The sequence below is a fragment of the Aspergillus karnatakaensis genome (genome assembly GCF_047715665.1).
Source record: "Aspergillus karnatakaensis strain CBS 102800 unplaced genomic scaffold BJY04scaffold_16, whole genome shotgun sequence".
NCBI classification, from domain to species: Eukaryota; Fungi; Ascomycota; class Eurotiomycetes; order Eurotiales; family Aspergillaceae; genus Aspergillus; species Aspergillus karnatakaensis.
In genome coordinates, this window is record NW_027395728.1 from 245,281 (window position 1) to 266,413 (window position 21,133).

Below are 21,133 nucleotides of genomic sequence, written 5' to 3' on the forward strand. Positions count from 1 at the left end.
TCGCAGGCTATCTATTCACTCAACCTCTTCAATATTACGACTTCCAACCAACCCAATTCGACTCAGTCAGACCTGACCACCGGCAAGATGAACCCCACACGCCTTCGAACAAACCTCCCTCTCCGCTCAATACCACGACCCCGCGCTTCGCTCGCCAATCGATCACAACCCCAGCCACAAGCACCACCACATACCCTCTACACCACGCAAAGAACCTACAGCAGCCGCACTCCCTCCCTACCCAAGATCGCCTCGCCCTCATTCTGGTCCTCGATGATGCCGAAATTCCTGCGCTCGCGCTTCTCCCGTTCCCCCTCATCCTCAAGTCCCTCTTCACACGCCACGAAACCAAAATCCACAGAGTGGAACCCCGCAAGTTTCTATATTGTTATCTTTATCTTGATCGGGTCGCAAGCGATCCGGATGATTGCGCTCAAGAACGAATATACCGCTTACACGCGCAGTACGGAGGCGAAGATCCGGCTACTGAGGGAGGTCATTGAGAAGGTGAAGAGTGGGGAGGACGTAGATGTTGAGAAATTGCTAGGGAAGGGTGATGAGGGGGTCGAGAGGGAGTGGGAGGAGGGTAGGTTTTCTCTTTTGTTTCGGGTTAAGGTGTGGCTGCTAACGGGTGTGCCGTGTAGTTCTGAGGGAAATCGAGCAGGAGGATTCGCTATGGCATCAGAAGCAAAAGGCGAAAAGGGATAAACTAGAGGAGGAGGAGAGGGCTGAGGCTGCGAAGTTAGAGGAGCAGAAGCAAGCGCAGGCGCAGGCTGCAGCGAAGGAGGCTTCGAGGAGCGACGACCTGGCGATAGACGCTCAGCCGAAACGGAGGGCCGGATTTTTCTAGGCCAGACTTTCTAGCATGTCCGGACCGTATGCCGAACTGTGCTTTGACCAAAAATCAAGCAGGCATTACGAATCTTTGGGGCAGAAGTGCTCCGGGGACTCTTGATACCTGGGACGCCTATCTAGTGCGCGTGTGGACTCACTCTCACCCAACATATAACCCTAAGAGTGCCAACATCATTGGCAGGATACGATGACAGCTCATCTAGTCAAGAACTGCCATGTAGAATCTACCCTTGTATTATAAATTTCAGCGATACCATCAACGCAATGAATACCAACACAGGACCACACTTTTAATTATCTTTACGTGTGGAGAGAGTCTCCGGTCAATTTCAGGAGGCTAAGCAATCCCAAGGCCGAGGAGATATATAATAACGCAGCGCGATAACGGTCAATATGGTACGTCGTGTCCAATTGGATATGTAGGTCATCCCCAATCTATCTTCTTTTAGTACATGGTGCAAGATGCTTAAGCTGACTATTGAGTTCAAGCCGTCCGAACAAGCTAGACGCTGTTCACAAGATACACAAGACAAAGAGCAAGTATTTTCAACCCAACCCAATCCCAAACGAAAATGAGAATAGAAAAGAAAGAAAAAGAAAGTAAAGCAGACAACGCATCGCTAGTAAATCAACAAGATATCTCTTACTCTTCTCTACTCTAATCTATTGCTTCGATGAACCGGGACGAATAAACTTCGGCCACCGCTCGGCATCCGGAATGGGGACGCGGCCGATATTCTCATCGAGGTCGAGGATGAGTTTCAGGGCGTTCCGTGACCGCAGATAAGGCAGGGGTTCCTTGGCAATGGGGACGCCGACGCCAGGCTCAACGTTGCCGGTTGGTGAGACGTCGTGGGAGCCAGGCATGGGGAGCCACTTCTGAAGAACCTCATAAGCGGCAAGGGTAAATCCGAACTGCGGTGAAGAGCGGAGGATACGAGCGGGACCGCCCTTGAAGAAGGCCTTGAATCCCTCATCCCTGAAGATTGTGACGGCGGCGTGACGGAGACCGGTGTAGGCCTTTTCGCCCTTGCGGGCTTCGACCTGGAGACGGGTCTTGATCACGTCGCAGGGGGTTGTGAGGTAAGCGGCGGGCATACCGGCGATAGCACCGGCGGTGAGGAGCTGGACGACACCGAGCTTGTGGGTGCGGGATTCGCCGAAAAAGTCGGTTTTCAGGTGCGAGTAGGTGGGGAAGTAGATTGCAGAGAAGGGGACGTCACGGAGGAGACAGGCGCTGGCGCCCTTGTAGAGACCGACGAGACCGAGATTCTTGACGATCCACAGCGCGGAGCGGCGGGGAGCACCTTCGACGTTTTTGGCGATCTCACCCTGGACCTGCAGGCGGATCTTGACAATCTCGAGAGGGTTTGTGAAGATCTAGCTTGTTAGCGATATCCATATATCAAGACAGATAAACGTACGACTTGACAGGCACCTGCGGTACCACCGGCCAACACCTCATGACCCCATTTGATCTTATGGGTCTCCTTGTTCGTGAAATATCCACGGACGAGATCGTTGACCGTCAATTTGATGGCCTTCTCCGGGGCGACACCAATCAGCTGAGGAATAACACCCGAGTACAACCCGAGGAAACCCTCGTTCCGAATGACCTTCTTCGCGCAGTCAAGAGAGTTCTTGTAGAGCCTCTCGCCCGGGCGGCTAGACCGCTGGTTCTGCATGCGGGTCTTGACCAGATCAATGGGATAAACCATAAAAGCACCGAAAGCACCAGCAATACTACCAAGAGCGAAGTGGTGAACAGACTCCAAAATACCGTGGAGCACAGACTTGCCCGTATCGGCCGCCTTGTGCGCAGCACCCGATGCAGTCGAGAGAGCCTGCTCGGCAGCAGCCACAGGCAGACGCCACGAAGCATCAATGACCTTGGAGAAGTCCTTCTGCGAGAGGCGACCAGACGGCGCATCAAGTCCCGCAAAATGGAACAGAATGTCCGCCTCCATAGGAGTAAACAGGGAGAACCGCGTCAAGCGGGCCGCCGCATTCAAAAAGTCAGACCGAGTAATCTTTCCATCGTCACTCTTATCCGTCGCCTCACGAATGACAAAATCAATCATATCCATCTCGCGCATGACATTCTGGAAGGCTCGCACAGTAGCATAGGAAATCTTTGTTCCAGTCGAGATGTTACACAAGCTCGGTAAGTTCTCCAACACGTAGTCTGACAGCTTGTGCTTCGAGGTCTCCAAGATGATACGCTGAAAATCCTCCGGCTCGATGTATCCGTCGCCGTCCTTGTCAAACACGTGGAAGGCTTGCCGGATGCGCTCCCCTTGTAGGCCTCGAAGCATCTGCGCGAACTGGGGGTATGTCATGTCGTGCCGGGTCTTGGCCTTGCCCGTGTAAAGAGCCGCCCATCCCGAGTTCCAATCAAAGGGTATGCTCTCTTTTGTCTTGTTCTCGTTGTACAGCTTCTGGAATGTCTCCCATTTCACGGTGCCGGTGCCGTCGGTGTCGAAGAGGCGGAAGGCAATCTCATACTCGGCGTCAGGTTTCGCAAGCAGGTTCTCGAAGGTCGCCCATTCGCGGACACTGATGCGGCCGGATCGGCGGGAGTCAGCGACTCTGAAGAGAATCCCGTAGTGTTCGCGTTTGATTTTATGCTGCAGAGAGTTTAATCATGTTAGTTTCGGCCAAATGGTCGTATGACACATCGGGGCACCCACGTAGTCTTCGTGTTTCGGGGCAATGGCGTCAACAAAGTCGGCTTCGGTCATGTACAATTCGCCAGTTTCTTCATCTTTTCGAGCGTGTCGCTGGAAGTTGGCCTTGATCTGCTGGGAGAGGTTCGGCTCGTCAATGGTGGTGCCGACCAAGGACTCTTTAACAGCTTCCTTGACGCTCGTCATGGCCATAATGAAAAATGTCTATCCTCTATGCAAGACAGAACGGTCTAGGAAAGCAAGCAATATAAGAATAGAAAAGAGAAAGTAAAGACAGATGCAGCGAAAGACGAATGAGAGGAGAAAGGGAAGGGGTTGGGATGGAGGAGAGAGAGAGAGGTGTGGAGAAGGGAAATTATAGAGGAGGACGAGAAAATGGGGGCAGATCATCTACAGATGGATTGCAGTTCCTACAATAATATCAGATGAAAATTTCATCAGGTGAGCAATAAGAATAGCAAATAAAATCTACGTGGCCAATTTGCTTTTTCTGGATCTCTGCCCATACATATTACTTTCCATTCAGCTGTCACAGTCTTTGAAGGGTTTAAAAAAAAAAACTCTTATTATTCTTTGCCCCTTGTCAGAGTCCAAGATCGGATAATAGGCGCACGCCCCCCTGGCGAACCTCCGCCCTACCAGAAGAACAGAAACAAACGGCAAGGCAAGGTTCAAAGTGCCGCCGAACCCAGAAAAAGCACAGCCGGCATGGCCCAGACAGTGACACCCACCCACCACAACCAAGGCCCAAGCCTCAAGGGTCACGAGCTCACCGCCCCCTCACTGTCTCGATATTACCCGACCTGCGATAAACATCGGACGAGCCGCCGATGAAGGTACATTATTACCCTCGTCTAGCTGCCAGCAATACAGAATCAACAGACAGAGTCATATTGATCAATAGTCCATGCATATGACATGAACCCTCCGACACCGGTCAAAACAGTCATCTGTTAGCAAGAGAACAGAAATACCAAACGGACAACCACCGAGCTGACTAAAACGCAGTAGTCATACAACTCCGCACCTACGGCAAACTTCGGAACCGCTCGTGAGGGGGGATTGGAGATTTCCCCAACTCTCTCACCGGGCCGAGATGGACATGCCATGCTCTCCAAGCCCAAGAGTCGAAGGAAGATAAATCCCGGAGGATGATGTGCGATGTGCTTTTTGAGTTCTAGCGCGCGTGCTCCCCTCCCTTGGAGATCTGGAGGCGGGCGGGAGTGCTTAGCCCTGCCTAATTGGGGTACCGGACATCGGGTGCTCTTGTCATATATGTTTTAAGGGGATGGAATGTCTTTCATCGGGCCATGGGTAACAGTGCAAAGTGAGTTTAGCCACCACTCATGTCCTTGGTTGAATGTGTTCTTGGGGTTTTTGAGAAGGTCGTACCTAGGCACCTGGAAAACAAGGCCGAAACAGCTTCACCTGACGATCACATGATCTCCCCTGTATCATTCCCAACCGGGGCATTCGACACGCACACCTACCGACACCCGAGCATCTTGAGCTTTCATCAACTGACAAGCTCATAAGGGCCGCATTATTTGCTACAAGCGAAACATGCTAGCCTGGTAGCCATCTGTTTCCTAGATACAGATTACCAACGCCCTTCGAGGGCAGCCTCCAGACTCTCTTTCAAGCCAACCCAGCCCTTGGTACCGAAGAACTCTTTCATCATTGACTCTGCTTCCGGAGCATCCTCGATCTCGCTGAGGTCCCTTCCTTCATTTTCAGGACATGGTGGGAGAAGAGTGTTGTCCGGTCGAAGTTCGCGGAGGATGGTAAGGACATCGGTCCAGTTGAATGGCTGCGCAAACGCGAAGATGCGCTTTCCTACTGCAGACGGGCTGAGAAGAGCAACAACGTGAAGCCTCGCGCTATCTTCTACGTCCACAAACCACTCTGAGGGAAATCAGCCAGAGAATAGAAGGGGAATTGTAGTGACCCACGAGGCGGAAAGCGTCGAATAATGCTGCCATCTCCAAGGAGCAGATTGGCGGTCCCGACCATAGTGACAGCAGATATCTCGGGGCACAGAATGCGGCCATAGTTGGTATTGGGCACAAGTGAGTTGAACTCAAACCGAGGTTGGTTCTGGTGCACCCAGTTCCACGCCTCCTTTTCAGCCAATGTTTTGGAGGCACTGTATACCAGAAACCCTCTCTTGTCGTCCGGGGTGTCCTTAGCCCAGGCGGCATCAACACAGGCATTATTCCAAGTTTCTGGTGCTCGCGTCAGCTCCTTTCAGTTTGCTCAATTGCCGTCCTACCTCGTGTAATTCGCACCCCTTCTTTATTCGGCACCGAGATGAACGCCGCGGTTGACGAAGCGGTATACACTACCCTCCTCACCTGAGGCTGCTGCATTGCCGTCTCCAGCGCATTCCGTATTCCTTGCACCATTTGGGGCACGACCTGCTCAGGGTCGGGATTCATTGACATGTCAGAAGCCACATGCGCGATTCCCTGGACTCCCTCTGCGGCGATCTGCCATGCCTTCCTCTCTGTCAGGTCTGGGACGAGGATGGGCTCAAAGCGGCCGGCACCATACTTGGCGTCAAAGAAGGCGGTTAACCAGGGCTTAGGAGAGCGGAGGGTGCCTCGAACTTGGTACCCCATGGAGAGCAGAAGATTGCAAACATGCGAGCCAATGTAGCCATTGGCGCCGGTGACCAGAATCGTAGCGCCCACAGGAATAGCATAAAGACTGCTGTCCATTGTTGCTGATAGCTTGGATTTACCCAGAGAGGTTGGAAGACATACGGTAGTGTGTTTGGGTTGCAATGGCATGATATATTTCTCAGTCTGGTTGGGGCGCTATAGCATGCTGTCTGTTACGGACATCTCGGAACAGCTGCACGTCTTTTTCTGAAGCCACCAAGCACGTCGATTGCCTGCGAAGATGATCGTCAGTCATCCGATTTCTCATCGATGTTTGCTCTGCATACGCGGTGCAGCCTACGTTGCTTGCAGCCAGATTCACTCGAAACCGCGCCTCGCCGTCTACTAACGAGTCTTGCTTCTGGTTGTCACTCGCTGTGCCTGGCTTGTGGAGTCAAACAGGGATAGAACCCTGGCTGGCTCGAGCTGCCGCGTCTCTCCAGCTATGGCCTCTAAACACGCCAAGCTCAAGTGCGTGCGAGTCAATACTGCGAACTGCAGGACCACTTCCAAAACTAAGGTATTTACTTGGTTGGATTAAATGTGATCGCAATCCCGACTGCAGATCCTCTGAAAGAAGCTTGTGCAACGCTGACGTGCGATCGAACTAGTTCTATGCCGGAATACAAACAACCAGAATACACCTTGCAACTCCCAGTCACTAATGAGAACAAAGTCGCGAGCATTGAAGCCTTACAACTAGAGGTCGGCGCTTGAGAGTGTCCCAGAATATACCAGCAATTGATGCCGTCGGTAACCGGTTCCTCTCCTGAAGATCGTCCAATCCATCATATATACGCATGTTCGGAAGCCAAGTAGACTTTTTGTTTCAGGGGAGCAATCTGGTCCAGTTTCGAATCTATTGAGGTTCGTCACCCTGCAGATTGCCGCTACCAATACCAGTCTGCTTGGTGCCCATGAGACAATCTAGTTTCTTTCTACCTTAATGCAAATACATATGCTTCCAAGTATCTGCCCTCCGACAGTCTCGTTCTTTTCCGCACTGTATTCAATACATGTTTCTCATTCAAATATCTACTGAGCTACTCTGAAGACCCCCCTCTCATTGAGACCATAACAATAGCCCCAAGCCACTCCCACTATGGCCACACCTAACAATGAAGACGGTCCCAACATCCAGTACGTGACAAAGGACACTCCCCTAGAGCACATCATCGCCCACATGAAGCGCGATGGCTTTGTCATTGTACGTGAGCTCGTCACCCCCGCCGACGTCGACCAAGCATACGCGGAAGTCCATCCCCGCCTCGAACAATGGCCACGATGGGACGGCACATTCTTCCCAAGTAAAGCATAACACCCGAAAAAGCATGCTAGCCCTGCTAACCCTAGCCAGAGGAAACCCAGCGAACCCCCAACCTAGTCTCCATCAGCCCAACATACACACGAACGCAAATGATGAACCCACTCTTCCAGCAGCTCTGCGACCACTTCCTGACAACACGCAGCTGGAACTGGTGGGGCGACGAACGCACCGAGTCCGTGTCCCGCCCGTGCCTCAGCTCAACCTCAGCTCTTAGGGTCGGGCCTGGGGCGAGGGCCCAGCCGCTCCATCGCGACGACTACGTAAACCACAACTACATCGTCGAGTCTGACACGTTCGACTACCGCCAGCAGATTGCCATGACCATGCTCGTGGCTGGCAGCAAGGTGACGAAGGAGAACGGAGGCACGCAGCTCATCCCGGGGAGCCATCTATGGTATGTTCTGTTCCAGTCCAGTCCAGTCCAGGCCAGGCCAGTCCATTCCAGGCCAGTCCATTCCACACTACCAAAGGCCACTCTAGCACTTGTTAACATAAACGAATAAACCAGGGGTAACGACCGCCCAACCGCACCCCCGCTATCCTCCTGCGTCCATGCGCGCATGGAAAAAGGCGACGCGCTGATCCTATTTTCCTCCGTATACCACGGCGGCGGGCACAACACGACCACTGATGATCACCGGCTCGTATTCACAACCTGCGTGATCCGGGGTATCCTGCGGCAGGAAGAAAACCAGTACCTGGCTGTCCCGATGGATCGGGTGCGCGAGTACGATCGCGAGACGCAGAGATTCATTGGGTATTCCATGAGTGACCCCGTGTGTGGGCATGCGGATGAGGTGGATCCGATTTACCTGGTGCGGCCGGAGGAGTTGGATAAGACGAAGAGTATCCATTTCTGAGTTACGCCTGATGCTTTGGGCGAGGGGCGTGTTGGGAGTGCGCTGTTGCTGTTGTGACTGGCTGTGACTACTATCTAGATAGAAAAAGACGAGATCTACAACTCAGTTATATGGAGCCTCCCCTCGTAGCTTTTCGATCCATGGATGACAGATTTACTTGCCCAGATTCGAGGTCTCGCGCGTGGCGGGAACAAAAATATATATCGTGGACCAAGCCAGACAGCGACGGACATGACATGTGAGCACACAGAAGACAGACGGGACTTGAATCCTGTCAGTTAAGTCTACATCTCACAGTATCACGTCAAGCTCTTAGATCAACGATATACGAACATATAAGTCGATAGGTCGAGGTCGTGTGCCCATGAAGCCGGAAAAGCGCTCCGCTCCTTTCGACACGTGACTAACTTACATGTTTACTGACTCTACGAATTCATCACATCAGTTCCATCCATCATGACCTTCAATATTGATCTCGTGATAATACATCTAGGGCTTCTCCAAGCGTAACAGCCTAAACAAAAACCTCTCCAGCGGCAACAACCCCAACATGACTCCATTATACCGATATGCAACAAGCACCACACACGCACCAACCACAGCATCAAGGACAAAGTGATTCGCCGTCGCGACGATCGTGAACATCATGAGCATCGGCCACAGCGGCGCGATTAGCCGCAGGTACCAATGAGAGCTAAATTTGATCAGACACAGCGCTATGAATACCGAATTTCCGAAATGCAGAGACGGCATTGCCGCAATAGTGAGCTGGAATTTGTTCTGCGTCCAGGCGGAGCCACCGTGGTTGCTGTGAAGCACATCGATGAAGCCGTATTCTGCCGGAAGAAGACGAGGAGATGTACAGCGCCAGAGGGTTATGATGGTAAAGGCGATGACGTTTTCAAGTGCCAGGGTCCGGCGAATCGCCTGGAACTTGTCGCGCTTCATGGAGGTGTAGCTGTATACGAAGAAGAGGACGCCGATTAGGATGTGCGAGTAGTACACGCGTGCTAGAAAAGGCATGATCCAGGGCGCATTGACGAGGACGAGTTTCTGGACTGCCAACTCGACGTCGATGTGGAAGAAGTGTTCTAAGGAGAGGATTTGGAGGGCGTGATACTCGGCTCTTGCGAATATGTCATCGTGCCCGCTAATTGCTCGTGCGGAGACGGCGCGCAGGCCTTGGTAGATCTGCGAGATGTGAGACGAGGCGTCCTTCGAGAGGTATCACATACCCAATATATCAACAACCAATACCAAATCTCTATCAAGAATGGGAAGCGCGCGAGGATGCAAGACTGGATTGTTAGGCTGTTTCCGGCGAACCTGATCGCGTATTCCTCCTCTATTGATTTCACGTCGTCTGCATCAGGGAGCAGCGGCGATTCAACGGTTGGGCTGTTGGAAGCTCTTGCGATACGACGGCGGCGGCGATTATAGAGGGTCGTTGCGGTAAAGATAGCAGCGATGGCTGGGAAACAGAACATTAGCAGCCATTACCCCCAGCGTGCGAGGAAGTTGGGCGCAAACCTCCAGGTTCAAGGAAGTTCTTGAACACCCCCATGATGTAGAAATAGACGAGGTCGCAGGAAAGAGAGAATGCACAGCAAGAGTGCTGAGATAGGAAAGCATAAGAGTAAGAGTAGGCTGACCAGGAAAGAAAAGAAAGAATACAAGACAACAAGGCTGTCTGAGGAGGCCAGCGGTATAAGAACTGAGATGAAGTGAAGAGATGAAGGGAAGGGAGGGCGCAGCTGCCGTCATCACGCTGCATTGGTCCCCCTGGGCTTTCTTGTGTCCCTCTTTGTCTCAAATAACAGACATAGCCACTGCGGGTTGAAGGAGAGAATTCGCTTGTCAAAATATCCTCTGAAGATTAAGAACTGATAGACGCGTAGCTATCTATCCACCGACCTTCTTCGCAAATCCATCTCTGGCAAAACACCATGATCCCATCCCTTAGCCATGGTTCATAACTCCCGAGGTCAAACGACCAGTTTCCGTATCGGACAACAGCACCAACTCCCTGCAGATCCGCCCAAAGATCCCCAAAGCCCAAAAAAAGAAGTGAGCTAGCTGTCTTTGTGTCCAGCATAGGCCAGCCTGCATCCGAGCGCTCCGAACTGGGCAACCATTGGTCAAGACCTCCCCTGAATACCTCGTCACTTGTACAACAACGATTGCGTTGCCTTTCTGTCTCCTCTGCACCGGGTACCTGGGGAGTCAAGCTTTATCTTAGACCTCTACTTCACTTCAGTACTTATACCTCTCGCTGATCTTTCTTTTATTTCATTTTCTCCCTTGTTATGCTAGAGGAATCTGTAATACTCTGCACAAAGGCAACGCCCAGGTCATGCAAATGCCTCGCAACTATATACCTTTTATCCCAAGTGCTGAGTCCCGTGTATTCATGAGAAGCGAGATATGGCAATAAGACAAACATGGTAAACGTAACATATAGACCACCGACATGGTGAGGGTGAGGAAGGGAAGGGAGTCGAATCGTGGGAAAACATACATCAGTCATCAAATCAAGCCGAGGGGATATCTAGTTAAGAGGATTGGAACAGAATGGTAGAGGTGGAAATAAACCAAGGGAATTGGAAATAGAATGGGATATTTGGGAAGTAGGAGAACACGGTATGGTATGTATAGATGACGAGAATGTTCATGCGCTCAATCGTTGGATAAATGTCTGCAGGTTCGTTAGCACTCTATCCATCTTGTGAAAGGCTTGGGAGTGTTGGTTGACGTACTGGAAAGAACTGCCGGAATGCCTTCAAGTCTAACTGACTCAAAGTTCCCACGTACTCCTCTACAAGATCTCCTCCCATACCCATTCCCGGCAACTCGCGATCTCGGAGGTACTCAAGATATTCCGTCCCCGTTTTGCTGTAGATTGTCCGTTGCAAAGCTCCTGCCTCCGCGAGAACCTGCTTCGCATATGGGTCTTTCGAGTTGAAAGACGGGGTTGCCGGGAGCGCCCAGCACAGCGGAGAAAAGCGCGTAATCATGAACTGACCGAAGCCTGGGAGCGCCACTTGTGTAGCATCAGCTCCATTCGGAGCTAATGGGGCGATGTCCGGTCCACCCCAAGAGCTGCCCATCCGAGCCAGTACTGTAAACGCCATTTTAGCAGTTGTAAAGTCCTCGACATCTTTCGCGAAGTGTTCGATTGTCGTAATGACCGTGTCAAAGATGGGCTGGTTTCCTGGAAATTGTTAAATAGAGCTAGGTCTGAAGAAGGGCAAGACTTACGCTCGCTGATGATCACAGCGCCCAGTTCATTGTTGAGCACCGCTAGCAAGAAATTGAGGTACTCCCGCTTCAACTCCGCTAGATGGATCTCGTCGTCGGTACCCTGTATCGGATCTGCTATGCCAGCAAACACCCGCTGCAGGAATGGGGTCAACAGCGCATCGAGAATGTTGTATATCTCGCCCTTGAAGCCGAAGATTACTTGGTCGAGCAGACGCAAGAACAAAGCCATCTCATCTCGCGTTGAAGTCTGAGTAAGCAGGCCGTCAATCCAGCGCGGCAGCTGGGGCAGGATCCGAGCACCGAGAACACCGATGAGTCGAGAGAAAGCAAATCGAGAAGCCGTCCGAACGTTAAAAGATCCCTTGAGCGATTCCAGAGCCACGAGTGTGGCCTCTGAAACCTGGGCAAACGCCTCGGAAACTTCTGGCGCCGGGAGTTGCCCTGTTGGGGAGGTAGTCCCCGGCATCCAGTCCGAGAAGCCCCTTGCCAGTGTGCCCAGGGCCATGATATCATGGTGTATTTGAAGAATAGCTCGCTCATCGCCCGACTTCGCCGGACCGAGGTTCTTTTCCATGTCAACAAATACAGGCGAGAGCACGGACTGCGCGTAGAGAACCTGTTTGTTTGCTGGCGTGTTGGGAATGGAACAGATAGAGCCGACCGCTTCGAAAAGATAGAGTTGGCTGTTGAAGACGGCGTCGGCGGAGCCCTCGTGGTCCTCTGATGACATCTCGTCCCCGTCAGAATTCTCAGAAGGCAACTCAGCCTGAATGACAAGTAAATCACTCAGTGCCTCAACAACAGTATGAGCGACATTGTCAAGATAGACGCGCAGTTGCTTAACTAAGCGCTGGAATAGGTACCACGCTCGAGTCTTAACCTTCTTCATCGGATGGTGCGCAAGCTGGAGGAAATTCTCTAGCACGCCGGGAATCAGGTGGGTGTGATGCTGGAGAAAGGAACTGTAGCGAACGACAATCTCCATGTACTGTGATTGAGTCGCTGGGTGGGTGAAAGACCGGATGTCTGATTCCACCATCCGCAGCATCATCTCGATTAACCTCTCCGCACATGCATTGTTTGGCTGTCCTTTAGTGTATAGGCTTCCACCCTTACCGCTTTTAACAGCGGGTTCACCGAACAAGTACATCTCGTGCAAAGCAAGGTCCAGATCTCGCCAGTCGAGTTGAGCTCCGGGCTGACGCATGTTTTCAAACGTGGCCCCAACGAGTTCCGACACTGCTTCCATGTATAGTGTCTCATCAATCGAGGCGACAATCTGCTGGAGGGTCCCAAGGCGTTTGCGGAGCTCCTGGAATTCGGCCTCGTCAGTCTGGTCGTCTTCATCGCCCCAGGAAGCAGTCTCATCGTATCGCATCTTGGAGATAATTGCCTTGAGAATCGGGAGGAGGATGGACGAGTGTTGAGAAGCAAGGGAAGGATTTATTTTGGCGACCTTGCGCAAGTACGAAAGCAAGTCGCTGACGCATGGAATGATAGTCGAGCAGACTTCGTCGTACTCGTCAGAGAAGTACCGGAGAATATGAGGAAGAAAAGCCTGCAAAAGCCCGTTGGCTTTCTCCCGGCACTGTGCCGTCACCGTATCATTTTCTAAGACTCGAACAATATCAACGACGGTGGTATTAACGAGCTTTGCAACAGTCTCCGCAAGATCGGTATCGTATTTGGAGGTGAATCGGTTGGCGAAGAGCGGAGGGCTGGAGGAGATCTGGGCCACCACGTTCTCGAGGTTCAAGAAGGCAATCATATCGATCTTGTCTTCCGGCTTCATCTTCTTGCTGATGATCTCCGTAAATACATCCACCGCCGCATCCCGAATCTTGTCCTCTCCCTCGCGGAGATCGGCTTTTTGCGCCCGGCCTAGCTGCTGGAAGAGCAGGTCGAGCATGGTCTGGTTTACCACCAATCCAATATCGATCCAGCTCACCCAGCTTCCAACCGCCTTAAGAGACATCTCAACGATAACGTCGTTGCCATCCATCCACTGCGACAATATTTCCTGCCAAGAGTTGGCGATCTTCTCCATGTCCCTCACTCGAATCAAGTCTTTCAGCGCGTTTGCCCGGTCTTGCTCTACGCGAGAGCGTGACACCAGCACATCACCAATTTCATCATGGATAGAGTTGATCACGCGAAGGTAGAAGATGATGCCGAGCGGATTGTCCCGCGTCGTGCTGGCCGGCGACTTATGCGTGAGGCTGAGTAGGTCGTCGAAGAACGTCTCCCATCCGTTACCGTACAGCGCAGAAAACAGGAAAGTGATGGTCTGAGCGATTTTGTTCTGGATATTCGGGGGGTCCGGGTTTGCATTTTCACCGCCAACCATCTGGCGCACGTATCCCATCAACCCATCCCGGACGTATCCCAGCGCTTGCGGGTCAATCAACCCCGCCTGGGCGGCGCTGTTGACCACCTCCAACGACACATGGCGGACGATGTGAGACTGCGGCGGGACCTTGGTGAAAAGGGCAAGGCAGACTTGCCAGCCTGAGGGATCGGAGCGGAGCTGGTTTAGGTAGTCGAAAGCTTGGTTTTTGAGGGTAGCGTCGGAGGTAGGGTTCCCGGCGATTTCTATAGCATTTGCTACCTAGGTAATCAGAGTTCAGTCAGATTTGTTGGTAAGTGGGTGGAAATGTCGAGATGCGTCGTCACTGGCAAAGAGGGGCACACGAGGGGAAGATCGGAGACAGCGGGGTTGAAATCTCAAATGTTTTCTGTCCTTTGCTGCCATTGTTGGGGGAGAGGATGTGTCGGAATTGAAGGAATCTAGAGACAAGCTCCGTAGAGGATCAAACGGTCCTTACCTGCTCTTCCATCGTCGACCGGCCGGGGGGGGGGTTGCCTTCAGAGTCTTTGAGCGACCCCGGAAAGCAAAAAATATCACGAGGGGAGCGAAAAGTGGCTGGGATCAAGCGTAGAGAAAGGGATATTCTGTACAGCGGCAGATGGTCATAACATTAAGAGAAGAAAAAGGTCTATTGGATCATGGCTTGTTTGTTTGTTTGGACAGCGAGAAATACAGAGGGAGAGGCATGAAAAGAAAGTTGGTTGAAAGGTCGAGTTTGAGTGACGGTGACCCGTTGGGCGGTGCTTTCGGCGCCTTTGCTTCGACCAACAAGGCCTCCAGTCTCCCAAAGACACTGAGACTGTTGATTCGAGAGTTGTTTCCGGTCTGATCTAGCTCGGAAAGTTCATAAATACAATTAGGATATTTTCCCCACGGTCGTTGAGCTTCCAACCTAGATTTTTGCTCGATTTTTGACGTTGTGTGATGCACGTTTGGGTCCGCCTAAAAGGGTAGATCGCTGCCTTCAGCCTCAGGCACCTCGGAGTATAAAATATCCTGCCTGAGTCAGGGCCGCATTCATCGTCATCATCACAACGTCTGACAAGGTTGAAGGTATTGCTCGAAGTGACGGAACCTGCGATGTTGAGTATCCTACAAGCAGCTCAAGACTAGGCGGCCATACTACGCCTCAAGTCGCAGAACCGAAATCAATAACTCCCAGTGCGATGCCCGGGCCTTTGTTGAATTATGTCAAAACAACGCCCAGTACCAATCCCTAATAGGGTAGTTTGCTCCAGGGCGGAGTGCCGACCAATTGCTCTTACTGATCTCTTGCTAGACTTCCCCAAGGGTTCATTAAGGGGCTCGATGGCATTGAAAGACCCGCTCAGTCCTCGAAGCACTGCTACTGCTACCTGATTTGATACCATCAAGAACGACTTGACATATATGAGTCTGAATTGAAAGGATCGACTAGACTCTCGCAGTGACGAATCTCACAAGCTAGCTTGCTAATTCTCGAGCTATCCCTTGATCAGGCCCTATAACCGATCATTATCCATCATTATCTGTCAAAACCTGCAACAGGTCCATATCCGCCGCACCAGTGTCCGCCGCACCATGGCCACCCTAAGCTGTATATCCAATCCCCTACTGCAGCAAGAAGACACCACCAACCAATCCGAGCACCCACATTGCCGCGGCGCTATTCTTCACAGAAACCATGCCGGCGGCATCCTCATGGGGGTCATCGCCGTGGAAGTCGTCAGGGGAGACGTTGACAGGAGTCTGGGTGGGAGGAGGACGAGTGAAGGTTGTGGTCTGGGTGAAGGTGCTCGGAGTGGGAGCCGACGTTGAGGTCCGGGTTGAAGTTGTAGTAGGAACCCAAGTTGATGTGGTAGTAGTAATAGGAACCCAGGTCGAGGTGGTGGTGGTGGTAGGGACGACAGGAACGGGAATAGGGACATGGTGGTCATCGTCATCATCATCCCAAATTCCATCGTTATCATCATCGTCATCGTCGTTGTCCCAGATGCCATCATTATCATCGTCGTCATCATCATGGTCGTGGATTCCATCATCGTCCCAGTCATCATCCCAGTCGTCGTCGTGGTGATCATCATCCCAGTGGTCATCATCATCATCGTCCCAGATGCCATCATTATCATCGTCGTCATCGTCGCTGTCCCAGATGCCATCGTTGTCATCATCGTCGTCATCATCATCGTGAATTCCATCGTCATCCCAGTCATCATCCCAATCATCATCATGTCCATGGACGGCAGTCGGCACAGGAACAGGGACAGGAACAGTCGGTACGACGGAGGAGGTCGTCGTAGTGGCAACCGAGGCAGGACCGGGGACAACAACGTGATCATCATCGTCATCATCATCCCAATCATCATCATGATCATCGTGGTCGTCCCAGTCATCATCATCGTCAGCGCGAGCAGACCTCACGCAGAAGACGCTGCCAGGAGCGCAGGCCTCACGACCATGGAGGAGGCTTCCAACCGCGGAAGGCTGGGTAACACGGGCGTTGACTGGTACTCCGACATTGATGAGGGAGAGACCAGCAACGGCCAAAAGAGAGGAGAGAAGCATTGCTTCGTTAAGTTAACGAGAGACTAGTAAGTTGTTTTGTTTTGAGAGTATTGCTGTTGATGGGGAGAAGATTGAGTGGGATTGAAGCAGGCTTTTATACTCGGGCTCTGGTGTATGTTGTGTTATTCCTTCACTTTACTCTCGCAGTTATGCCATCAACATCATCAACCGGTTCATTGCGCCGGTAGGACTCAGCCCCAACCAGCAACAAAACGAACTGGCATAACATAGCGGAGGCGGAACACGAGACCCTTCAAGCCAAGGAGTCTGGAGGTCTGTCGACCCAGTGCGCTTGATGACCCTTTCTCCCCAAGGCCCTATTTCGGCTCCCTGGGCGCTAGCAGTCAATTACAGCAGCCACAGGCATTCACTTCCCAGCCCTCGTGACATTTCCTAGACTATCTACAGGCTCTCCAGATCCTCATTTTGTGGCTGTATGTTTGCATAGATGGCTTCAGCTGCGGTGTGATATCAAAATCAGGGTCCAGCTCCACCTACGCCATGTCTCGGACAAAGCAGCCAGAGACTCCGTCTAGGAACCGAGATATCCTGGGGTCGAATAACAAAAAGCAGGGTCCAGAAGTACTAGAACGCCGAACCCTCACTCGACAGGTTTCGGTTATCCGTCTGCCTACCTACACTGCCACAGACCCTGCAGCAGCCCTCAGAACTTTATCTCAGGAACAGCTAGTAATAATCCCCTGTCACTCGGGAAATATAACTTAAGGTTGGTCACTAAATATAACTCTATTTCCAAGCATTGGCGCAGGCGCAGACGGGACCCTGGAGCGAACTCTGTGGTTGGTGCACGGGAGGTAGTTCGGACCCTGCAGGGTGGCATCCTTCGGGTGTGCCACATTCTGATCTATTCAAGGCTCTCGGAGTGTTATCTTGCTGCCTGTTGCGCTGCATGAGGCTTGACTGACTGACTCGTGCCAGGGTCTCGGGTGAGGGGGCATGGCTGGGCAGGGTCTATCCTGCAGCAGGCAGAAGCATTTCACATCGTCACATCAACTGACGCGACAAGACACCAACATGGCCAAGCAGCGCGTCACAGGGCTCCTGGTTTGCACATGGGCGACAAGTCGACTCTAAGCGAGAGAGTAAACAGGCTTGGAAGACAGTGTCTGCTGGAAAGGTCGTGTAGAGCCCCCAGTAACAGACGGGTATAGATCACCTTTTTTTGAGTACACCAACAACAAACGCCTGAATCACACCCTTTGTCTCATTGTAAAAGTGCACAATCGGCTGTACCCTTGGTCTCACTGCTGTGCCGTCTGGGAGGTCTTGATGCAATTCTATGCTCACCGCAGATTCCACGAAGTTTGGCGATATCCAGGCCATAACCATCTCTAGAGGTGACTAGACGAGCCTTGAGCTCATTAGACATCCATTCTACTAGGGAATGATTCTGACTTAGAGTGTCTTTTAGGGCTCCTCCTCACTCCTTCAACAGTGCTTTTGTCTCCCGAATCGCGTCTTCTTCCTTATCCTCATAATCCTCACCCTCCATATGATCAGCCCACCACGCAGCTGACCGTTCCTGGTTGTCCACGGTGTCTCTGTCAATCCCCTCTCTTTCGAGAAGAAGTTTCACTATCTCGCAATTGGCAAAGCCAGTAGCCCATGACAGTGGCGTTCGACCATCTTGGTCTCTCACGTTCAGCTCCACTCCCTTCCCCTACAATGCGTTGACAATGTGCGGCCGTCCTAATGGAAACCACGAATACTTTGCGGCAATGAGCAATGATGTGCAACCTGCATGGTCTCTCCGGTTTGGATCGGCCCCATGCTCGAGGAGGAAGTCAAAAGGCTTGTTTCTGGAGAATCGGAGTGTGTGGAAAAGGGGTATCCAACCATTCTGGTCTTGAGATTCAACCTTTGCTCCTAAGACAGTGAGAAAAGCCACTGTTTGAGGGGAACCATGTTGCGCAGCCCAAGACAGCGGGGTGCGACCTTTGTGGTCCCTAGAGTCCACCTCGACGCCCTTCTGTAGTAGGAAAGAAGCAACCTCTGGCGCTTTTGCTCAACAGAGCGGCGTGCGGCCGAAGGGGTCAACTGAAGCCCAACTCACCCCAGCTTTCTCGAGCACCTCCAACACCTCTTCATCCCCTTTTTCAAGCTGCCCATCCCAGTGCGTTTCGCCCTCCATTATCTTCCTCATCCAAGGGAATTCGCTCATCAGCCAATAGCACCTTTAGCATACCTATCCTCGCCGCGTCAATAGCCACCATGAGTGCATTTCGACCCTCGCTATTCTTTCCAAGCAGATTCACGCCTGGCGTCTGCAACAGGGCCTTTGATATCTTCTCACTCCCACCAATACAACATGCAACAGCCCACTCGTCCCTCTGCTGTCCAGGCGATTCACATCTACGCCGTCAAGGGCAAGCAACAGCTTCAAACACTCCACGCTATCCGATATTGTTGTCCGAGCCGACGCCGCATAGCTCAAATTCCCATAATTTGGATCTGCCCCTTTCTCCAACAACAACTTGACCATCTCCTCCCACCCCATCTGGATAGCCCACATCAACATCGTCGTATGCTGCTCCGTGTCATAGTAGTTGACTTCAAATCTCGACCTTTCATCCTCCAGCAAAGTCCTCACGACCGCTATATCCCCGCTCCAGATTGCCAATAGTTGCGGATTCGTGTTCCACCCGCCCAGCGTCACATCCAGCCGCGGATTCTGGAGCGCAAGAAATATCCGCGTCCCACCTATATGGCCCCGATGGCAGGCCTCTGCAAATAGCGTCGGGCCAAGCTGGGCGTGCGCTCTACCCGGGCTTGCTCGTCCTCCATTCGGATTTACCTCTGGCCGTTCTAACAACATGCGCACTATACTTTTATGGCCACCCGCAGCGGCATGGAATAATGGCGTCCGTCCATCTACGAGTTCAGCCTCGGGATCTGCGCCGTTGGAGAGAAGAAACGAAACTATATCCGCGGGTCCGGCTTATTATGCGAGGTAGAGAGGCGTCCCTTGCGCTTCATTGTCCTCTTCGCCTGTCGCTTCGACGTCAGCGCCGAGGTCAAGTAGTCTTCGGGTAAGTGGGAGGTTGCCGGTTGAGGCGGCGTATTGCAGTGCGGAGCTTTTGTGGTGCTTGATGTGAAATGATAGTAGAGGTTCTGAGAGAATGGTATGCAGGTAGTGGCATGTGCAAGATAAAGCGCTAATGTCACCTTGGGTTGGGAGTGTCGAGGTTATAGCGAGGAGGACTTCAAGGGGAAGGGAGAGGAGTGTAAGTGTAGGCGACATTTTGGGTGAATTTTCCTCTCTCTTCTTGATGATTAATTGATGGTATGTCTCTAATAGGGGACTGCTGCCTGGGTACTTATACGGTAAGTGGTGAGAATGATTGAGGCTCGTATTCTTGGTGGCTTAGGTAGTAGGAAGCTAGGCACAATCTCGTGAGGCTCGGACTCAAAATATAGAGATAAATAGGTCCGAACACTTCTTTGCGAACTTGATCATGTCCTTTCAAGGCTCGATAGTGATATTGATTGGTATATCAAGGGAGATACCTAGAACATCATTAGGTCTTATCTATGTACACAATCCAAGCCCACATATCCAGTTGCCTCAACTCACCTGCAATAAACATAGAGAAGAATAGATCATGATCATGAGAATCGAAGATCACCCTTACAGCGAAGGAACCTGATCTCAAGCCCCAGACTCCCCAAGGAGCTCCAGAATAAGCTCGGCAAATCCCATTTTCAGATAAGAATAGAGTATTCGGACCCATGGGCGGGCTCAAGGCAGTAGGCCACGCATTCCAACAAACTCAACTCAAACTCAGCTGAAGTAAAGCCTAACATCTATATTCATTCTGCACCACAAACAAATAGACTGCGGACTTGATCAGTCAAGTCAAGGAACGACACACCTGACTAGCTATTTAATCTAAACTCCAGCTCCAGAGTTGCAATGCTTCAGTCCGGAGAAGTCATGACCCTATTAGACTCAAGCCTACCCTATACATACAACCTCTCCTCTAGCGTGTACTCTGTATGCAGCATGTTTCCCCGCTTCGTCAAGCAGTGCAGAATAAGCAATGGTTTTGCCACGTAGAGACCTTGGCGGTTTCTCAAGTATACAATACCCTTGTTACTAGTTGTTAATGCCTCAAGGCTTCAGTTGTAGTAAGTAGTATACGATACTGGCGGGAATACTGCAGTACTCTGGTGGGTGGAAGTGGGCAGGTGTGACGTGTCAGTCCAGCACCACGACACGAGTTATAATATCATGGAGTATAAGCCAAGGTTGGAGAGGGCAAACATGTGGAGATGACGCCGTTCCAGCAGGACTGGATTTGTATTAATTGCGAGGAATAAGGACTTGGAAGCTTGGAACATGGATCGAGAGGACAATATACAGATCAATATATATATAACTCATTATCACGGCTCCTGGTAAGAGGATACGGTAGTGAGTCTCTAAACCAGGACACGACACGAAGAACATACCCCCAATAATAACTCCAGCATAAGTAAGCAGCCTCACATTAACGCAACCATTAACAACCCACAGATAGCAAACGCTCCGAGTCCAAGTATAGGTA

The 21,133-nt window shown here is 51.7% G+C and overlaps 10 protein-coding genes across 10 annotated transcripts; 3 read left to right on the forward strand and 7 right to left on the reverse strand.

Moving 5' to 3' along the window:
* Window positions 1-87: 87 nt before the first annotated feature.
* Window positions 88-850, forward strand: BJY04DRAFT_216730 (DUF5321 domain-containing protein; the record flags this gene model as incomplete). Its single annotated transcript, XM_073715845.1, has 2 exons — window positions 88-586; window positions 645-850. 2 exons carry the CDS (start codon window positions 88-90, stop codon window positions 848-850), a joined length of 705 nt encoding a protein of 234 aa, XP_073572826.1.
* Window positions 851-1,242: 392 nt separating this feature from the next.
* On the reverse strand, window positions 1,243-3,931 carry BJY04DRAFT_185548 (citrin). Its single transcript, XM_073710788.1, has 3 exons — window positions 3,546-3,931; window positions 2,280-3,482; window positions 1,243-2,235 (listed from the first exon to the last, which is right to left on the reverse strand). Exons 1-3 carry the CDS (start codon window positions 3,732-3,734, stop codon window positions 1,519-1,521), a joined length of 2,109 nt encoding a protein of 702 aa, XP_073572827.1. The 5' UTR covers window positions 3,735-3,931; the 3' UTR covers window positions 1,243-1,518.
* Window positions 3,932-4,660: 729 nt separating this feature from the next.
* BJY04DRAFT_226806 (uncharacterized protein) lies at window positions 4,661-6,262 on the reverse strand (the record flags this gene model as incomplete). The annotated part of the gene is made up of 3 exons (XM_073718498.1): window positions 4,661-5,447; window positions 5,495-5,767; window positions 5,815-6,262. The coding sequence occupies 3 exons, from the start codon at window positions 6,260-6,262 to the stop codon at window positions 5,143-5,145; spliced, it is 1,026 nt and encodes a 341-aa protein (XP_073572828.1). The 3' UTR covers window positions 4,661-5,142.
* Window positions 6,263-7,222: 960 nt separating this feature from the next.
* Window positions 7,223-8,670, forward strand: BJY04DRAFT_31832 (phytanoyl-CoA dioxygenase family protein). The gene is made up of 3 exons (XM_073720122.1): window positions 7,223-7,512; window positions 7,563-7,926; window positions 8,041-8,670. The coding sequence occupies exons 1-3, from the start codon at window positions 7,308-7,310 to the stop codon at window positions 8,390-8,392; spliced, it is 921 nt and encodes a 306-aa protein (XP_073572829.1). The 5' UTR covers window positions 7,223-7,307; the 3' UTR covers window positions 8,393-8,670.
* A 1-nt stretch (window position 8,671) lies between these two features.
* On the reverse strand, window positions 8,672-10,571 carry BJY04DRAFT_31813 (phosphatase PAP2 family protein). Its single transcript, XM_073720121.1, has 3 exons — window positions 9,923-10,571; window positions 9,628-9,863; window positions 8,672-9,583 (listed from the first exon to the last, which is right to left on the reverse strand). The coding sequence occupies exons 1-3, from the start codon at window positions 10,164-10,166 to the stop codon at window positions 8,882-8,884; spliced, it is 1,182 nt and encodes a 393-aa protein (XP_073572830.1). The 5' UTR covers window positions 10,167-10,571; the 3' UTR covers window positions 8,672-8,881.
* A 20-nt stretch (window positions 10,572-10,591) lies between these two features.
* Window positions 10,592-11,012, reverse strand: BJY04DRAFT_31840 (uncharacterized protein). The gene has a single exon (XM_073720123.1). It carries the CDS (start codon window positions 10,917-10,919, stop codon window positions 10,677-10,679), a length of 243 nt encoding a protein of 80 aa, XP_073572831.1. The 5' UTR covers window positions 10,920-11,012; the 3' UTR covers window positions 10,592-10,676.
* Window positions 10,883-14,772, reverse strand: BJY04DRAFT_226810 (Ran GTPase-binding protein LOS1). The gene is made up of 4 exons (XM_073718499.1): window positions 14,479-14,772; window positions 11,651-14,261; window positions 11,149-11,603; window positions 10,883-11,087 (listed from the first exon to the last, which is right to left on the reverse strand). Exons 1-4 carry the CDS (start codon window positions 14,488-14,490, stop codon window positions 11,061-11,063), a joined length of 3,105 nt encoding a protein of 1,034 aa, XP_073572832.1. The 5' UTR covers window positions 14,491-14,772; the 3' UTR covers window positions 10,883-11,060.
* A 1,224-nt stretch (window positions 14,773-15,996) lies between these two features.
* On the forward strand, window positions 15,997-16,797 carry BJY04DRAFT_185559 (uncharacterized protein). Its single transcript, XM_073710789.1, has one exon. It carries the CDS (start codon window positions 16,023-16,025, stop codon window positions 16,590-16,592), a length of 570 nt encoding a protein of 189 aa, XP_073572833.1. The 5' UTR covers window positions 15,997-16,022; the 3' UTR covers window positions 16,593-16,797.
* Window positions 16,798-18,087: 1,290 nt separating this feature from the next.
* BJY04DRAFT_185564 (ankyrin repeat domain-containing protein) lies at window positions 18,088-20,034 on the reverse strand. The gene is made up of 2 exons (XM_073710790.1): window positions 18,758-20,034; window positions 18,088-18,699 (listed from the first exon to the last, which is right to left on the reverse strand). Exon 1 carries the CDS (start codon window positions 19,399-19,401, stop codon window positions 18,838-18,840), a length of 564 nt encoding a protein of 187 aa, XP_073572834.1. The 5' UTR covers window positions 19,402-20,034; the 3' UTR covers window positions 18,088-18,699; window positions 18,758-18,837.
* BJY04DRAFT_216737 (uncharacterized protein) lies at window positions 19,528-19,827 on the reverse strand (the record flags this gene model as incomplete). Its single annotated transcript, XM_073715846.1, has 1 exon — window positions 19,528-19,827. The coding sequence occupies one exon, from the start codon at window positions 19,825-19,827 to the stop codon at window positions 19,528-19,530; it is 300 nt and encodes a 99-aa protein (XP_073572835.1).
* Window positions 20,035-21,133: the final 1,099 nt, after the last annotated feature.

Coding starts and splice junctions, on each gene's coding strand:
- BJY04DRAFT_185548 (XM_073710788.1), bottom strand. CDS start 3,734: ATGGCCATGACGAGCGTCAAGGAAGCTGTTAAAGAGTCCTTGGTCGGC. Junction 3,483..3,545: donor CCCCGAAACACGAAGACTAC/GTGGGTGCCCCG, acceptor AACTCTCTGCAG/CATAAAATCAAACGCGAACA. Junction 2,236..2,279: donor CCGCAGGTGCCTGTCAAGTC/GTACGTTTATCT, acceptor CTAACAAGCTAG/ATCTTCACAAACCCTCTCGA.
- BJY04DRAFT_31832 (XM_073720122.1), top strand. CDS start 7,308: ATGGCCACACCTAACAATGAAGACGGTCCCAACATCCAGTACGTGACA. Junction 7,513..7,562: donor GGACGGCACATTCTTCCCAA/GTAAAGCATAAC, acceptor AACCCTAGCCAG/AGGAAACCCAGCGAACCCCC. Junction 7,927..8,040: donor ATCCCGGGGAGCCATCTATG/GTATGTTCTGTT, acceptor CGAATAAACCAG/GGGTAACGACCGCCCAACCG.
- BJY04DRAFT_31813 (XM_073720121.1), bottom strand. CDS start 10,166: ATGCAGCGTGATGACGGCAGCTGCGCCCTCCCTTCCCTTCATCTCTTC. Junction 9,864..9,922: donor GAACTTCCTTGAACCTGGAG/GTTTGCGCCCAA, acceptor TCTGTTTCCCAG/CCATCGCTGCTATCTTTACC. Junction 9,584..9,627: donor ATTGGTTGTTGATATATTGG/GTATGTGATACC, acceptor CACATCTCGCAG/ATCTACCAAGGCCTGCGCGC.
- BJY04DRAFT_31840 (XM_073720123.1), bottom strand. CDS start 10,919: ATGACTGATGTATGTTTTCCCACGATTCGACTCCCTTCCCTTCCTCAC.
- BJY04DRAFT_226810 (XM_073718499.1), bottom strand. Junction 11,604..11,650: donor CGCTGTGATCATCAGCGAGC/GTAAGTCTTGCC, acceptor AACAATTTCCAG/GAAACCAGCCCATCTTTGAC. Junction 11,088..11,148: donor CATTCCGGCAGTTCTTTCCA/GTACGTCAACCA, acceptor ACGAACCTGCAG/ACATTTATCCAACGATTGAG.
- BJY04DRAFT_185559 (XM_073710789.1), top strand. CDS start 16,023: ATGGTCGTGGATTCCATCATCGTCCCAGTCATCATCCCAGTCGTCGTC.
- BJY04DRAFT_185564 (XM_073710790.1), bottom strand. CDS start 19,401: ATGTTGTTAGAACGGCCAGAGGTAAATCCGAATGGAGGACGAGCAAGC.